A 3,795-nucleotide genomic window follows, 5' to 3' on the forward strand; every position below is an offset into this window, starting at 1 on the left:
AAAAGCTCACAGAAGCGAATAATGAAAGTGTTTACCCTCAATAATAAAGAACATTTTACAGTAGAACTTGTTATACGTACATACATTTTTACACAAGTTTCGTATCTTTATAAAGCTGCAATTGATCCCCTAATCAGAACATCAATCATTTTCTCTGGGCGGTCGCACTATGGAATGGCGTTTGATAGCCTCAACCAGCCATTTAATGCCTTCATTCACACCTTCACTGTATTATCCAAGAAAAGAAATAAGCTTAAGTTGGGTCGGAATTGTATGGGACGGTGCTACTTCTTACCCTGTGAGCGCTGATACTGGCATGGTGAGGCAGTCACGTCGACCTATGAGCGCTCCAGACTGTTGAAAAACTGGTTTAATGTCACGTACACCCATTACGTCGGGCAAATCCTGTTTATTGGCTAGAATCAATAGTGGTACGCCAGAGAGCAACTCGTTTTTAATCATTTTGTCTGCAATTAAGCATAAGTCTATAGTTTAAGGTGCTTGTTATATAAAATAAATGTATTTTATAGCAACCAAAAATCGCCTTTGACTCCTCCATGCGTTCGCGATCATTCGAATCTATCACATAAATCACGCCATGTGATTCCTGGTAGTATTTATCCCAAAGGGATTGTAGTTCTTGTTGTCCGCCTAAATCCCAGAAATTTAGTCGTACCCCAGCCACATCGATTGTACCAATGTTCAGGCCTACCGTTGTAGTGATCTTTGCCGGGTTCATGCCTTTGTAATTTTTTGTAAATTTGGTTTTCGCTGCTTCCAAATAAGTCTTAAATAACAGGAAAAAGAAGCTTAATAATTTAGTTTTGCAAACAAGATTCACATACCGTTTTCCCAGCATTGTCCAGTCCCAATATGACCACACAGTACTCCTCCTTTTGTGTGAGGTATTTGTAGAAGCCATGTAGTAGTGTGTACATTATAGGTGGTAATTGTGTTGGAAATTCTTTGCTCTATACAAACAAATTCGCAATTGTTTAACTTTATGCTAAAATACCTCTTTCAGAAAAGATAAATAAAACAAAAACTGCCAACCTGCAGCAAAATCAGCTGATGCACATTTTGGGTGTGTTCAGTAAATGCAGCCGGCAACATTTATTCCTTTACTTTAAAACGGTGTTCACATGAGGCGACAGTATAGACAGTAGCCATGATTCAAGATGCAATGATACAGGTGTTATCAGTTGGAAACTTCTCGCTCTAATTCCGCCATATTGACTGCCTTAGGTGAGACAGTGTAACTTCTTTAACAATTCTTTGCCTAATAATATAGTTGAATATTTTTTTATTTTTGCTCAGTATACAAATTTTTTGTCTAGTTATTTTATCTTATTTTATTTCATTTCATTACGAACATACTATAAAAAAGCAAATTTGGTTTAGGAGAAAATGTGAAATTTTATATTTTTCCCCCAAATGGGGCTTGATTGCTTCCCGTTTTTCTTCTCGTTCTACTGAGCTAAGGCAGTGTCAAATCGAGCTGTCACAATTGATACCACCTTGTATTTTTGCATCATGGCCATGATTCAATAACTACAGGTTGTAGCAATCGTACAAAAACAACATTTACCGTTGGTATGAACTCCCTGTGTCATCAACATCTTCTTTATGTATTCGTATTCGTATGTTAATGTATACCCTGCATACCAGGATTTCAAGAACTCTGAAAGGATTCACATTTTTTTTAAAGAATTTTCTCTAAGAAATCGTACAGAAATTTCTTTACTAGTTCTTGTCAACCGCTTCATAAATTTTTCTTTAAAGATTCCTAAAAGAATCGTAACAAATTTCCGATACTCTTAAAGACTTCGGTAACATTTGTTTGCAGGGTATATATTTTCGTACATGTGTATGTATACGCGAATATGTAAACAAAGCAAAACAGACGATAATTTGACACAAGCGTGCTCATAAGAAGAAGCAACGCTTCTATCGATATCACCCACGGTGGTGTGGTTTCAGGTTTTCTAAACATTTATTTAAGCTTTTGGCACGTTACTTTTGGGACACCCTGTATACATAAGTATGTACTTTTAAAGCATTTCAAAAAATATATTACAATTAAGTACTCACCTTTTTAGTACTAAAATGAAATCAGTCGGTTTGTGCTTTGGAAAGCTTTTTTTAAGCATTTCTTTTGCATCAAGTTAATTAATTTATTATGTAAATAAAAATATTTTTTCTCAATTTCGGTAATACCAATCTTGATTACATAACTTACTTTAAAATACATATTTCTTTACATACTCAAAAACTTGCCAGTCAAAGCGGAGCATACATAAGTAATAGAGATGGAAATTCTTTTTTGTTATTTGAAAATTGTTATTTTAATATGTATATTAAATGAGTTCACGAAACAATATATCTTGCACATTTTGCAATAATCGGTTATTGAATTAAATTTTTAGTTTAATTTTTTATGCAACAAAATACTAAAATTAATATGCCCTAAGTAATTGCAAAAGCATTGAACAATCTAAATACGAACATTTTAGGCTATGCTTCAATATTTAATAGTAGTGAATACGTATTAACTTTTAAATTTCATAAAATTTTCCGTTGGTTACAATGAGAATGGTGAGTGTGCAATTCATTGTCAATGCCTCTTACGAATTACGTTGAAAAAAAATTACGAACTCAAAATTTATTAGCAAACATAAAAAATCACAAAATCCTTCTGCAAATACTAGAGTAAGAACAAATATGTTTTGAAAGGTGAATAATGATAACAAATTATAATTATCAAACCAATAATAATACAGAGTGGAATGTGTATGCAAATCTAAATAAAAGTTATATAAAAATGCGAATATATTTAAGCAACGCAAACGTTGTAAGTACATCTGTAGTGTTAGTGAGTGCTCTTGACATACCAGATGAATTAAATAACTTTTTAAAATTACTGAAATTTAAACAACAAAAAGTTTTCTACAAATTTTGTTAAAAAATATGTATTAATGCCATGTCAGCAATAATGCTTGCTCGAATTTATTTTTCTACTTTCTTTTTTAACTGTTCAGTTCTTTTTTTGTTTGGAGCACATTCGTATGCATAAATGTATGTAATTGTTTTCAAAAATTGCATTGTATAATTAAGATATACATACTTAATTTTACTAATAAACTGAACTCTTTAATACTCTATTTTATATTACATCAACAAGTTTTACATACACATTTGCCGTATTGTTTTTTTTGAATTTTTGCTATACCATAAACTGGTTTGATTACCATTTTAACTTTTTGCTAATTCCTTAAATTTCGTTAAATTGTCGATATTGTATGATTAGTGTTACATGTACTTATACATAGCCGCGTAAAATATTACTAACATGAATGCAATAAATTATATGCAATACGATTCTGGCCAAAAGCTTTTTTAATTTTCCGTTTCATTTTCTTTGTTTGTTGTTAAATCTTTCTAGCATTAGTATGTTATTAATGTACATACATTTACTTTTATGCTTCTCTGAATGAGTTTATGTATATGTATTTATATATTTGTTCAAACCTAATTAGAATTGCACCCAATTTGCGTTTGTTGCATTCTGCTGCTGTTGTGCCTGGCCTTGACCACTATAAAGGAAATAAAATTATAAGTAATTTGTACTTTTTTTAAAGAATTTTAATTTTACCCTGCCGAGGCATAATCCGTCCACTCGGTGCCTGGACCACCAGGCGCTTTATGTGCAGGCGAAGTTCCCGGACTTTGTCGCACTGAACCGCCGGCTGTTGATGGTGGTGGCGCGATCTTTCCAACACCGCCTGGCGGTGGAGG

At 32.8% G+C, this 3,795-nt stretch overlaps 1 protein-coding gene and 1 long non-coding RNA gene across 2 annotated transcripts; both read right to left on the bottom strand.

Annotated features, from left to right (window-relative positions):
* Positions 1–20: 20 nt before the first annotated feature.
* On the bottom strand, positions 21–1,131 carry LOC118757151 (ADP-ribosylation factor-related protein 1-like). The gene is made up of 5 exons (XM_036491887.1): positions 1,054–1,131; positions 846–971; positions 535–787; positions 296–467; positions 21–226 (listed from the first exon to the last, which is right to left on the bottom strand). The coding sequence occupies exons 1-5, from the start codon at positions 1,111–1,113 to the stop codon at positions 142–144; spliced, it is 696 nt and encodes a 231-aa protein (XP_036347780.1). The 5' UTR covers positions 1,114–1,131; the 3' UTR covers positions 21–141.
* Positions 1,132–3,273: 2,142 nt separating this feature from the next.
* On the bottom strand, positions 3,274–3,789 carry LOC118757149. Its single transcript, XR_004995187.1, has 2 exons — positions 3,653–3,789; positions 3,274–3,593 (listed from the first exon to the last, which is right to left on the bottom strand). It is a non-coding gene; the product is annotated as an uncharacterized LOC118757149 (long non-coding RNA).
* Between the last annotated feature and the right edge of the window lie 6 nt (positions 3,790–3,795).

This window comes from Rhagoletis pomonella, unplaced genomic scaffold (genome assembly GCF_013731165.1).
Source record: "Rhagoletis pomonella isolate Grant_MI unplaced genomic scaffold, Rhpom_1.0 Rhpom_scaffold_14842, whole genome shotgun sequence".
Taxonomy (NCBI): domain Eukaryota; kingdom Metazoa; phylum Arthropoda; class Insecta; order Diptera; family Tephritidae; genus Rhagoletis; species Rhagoletis pomonella.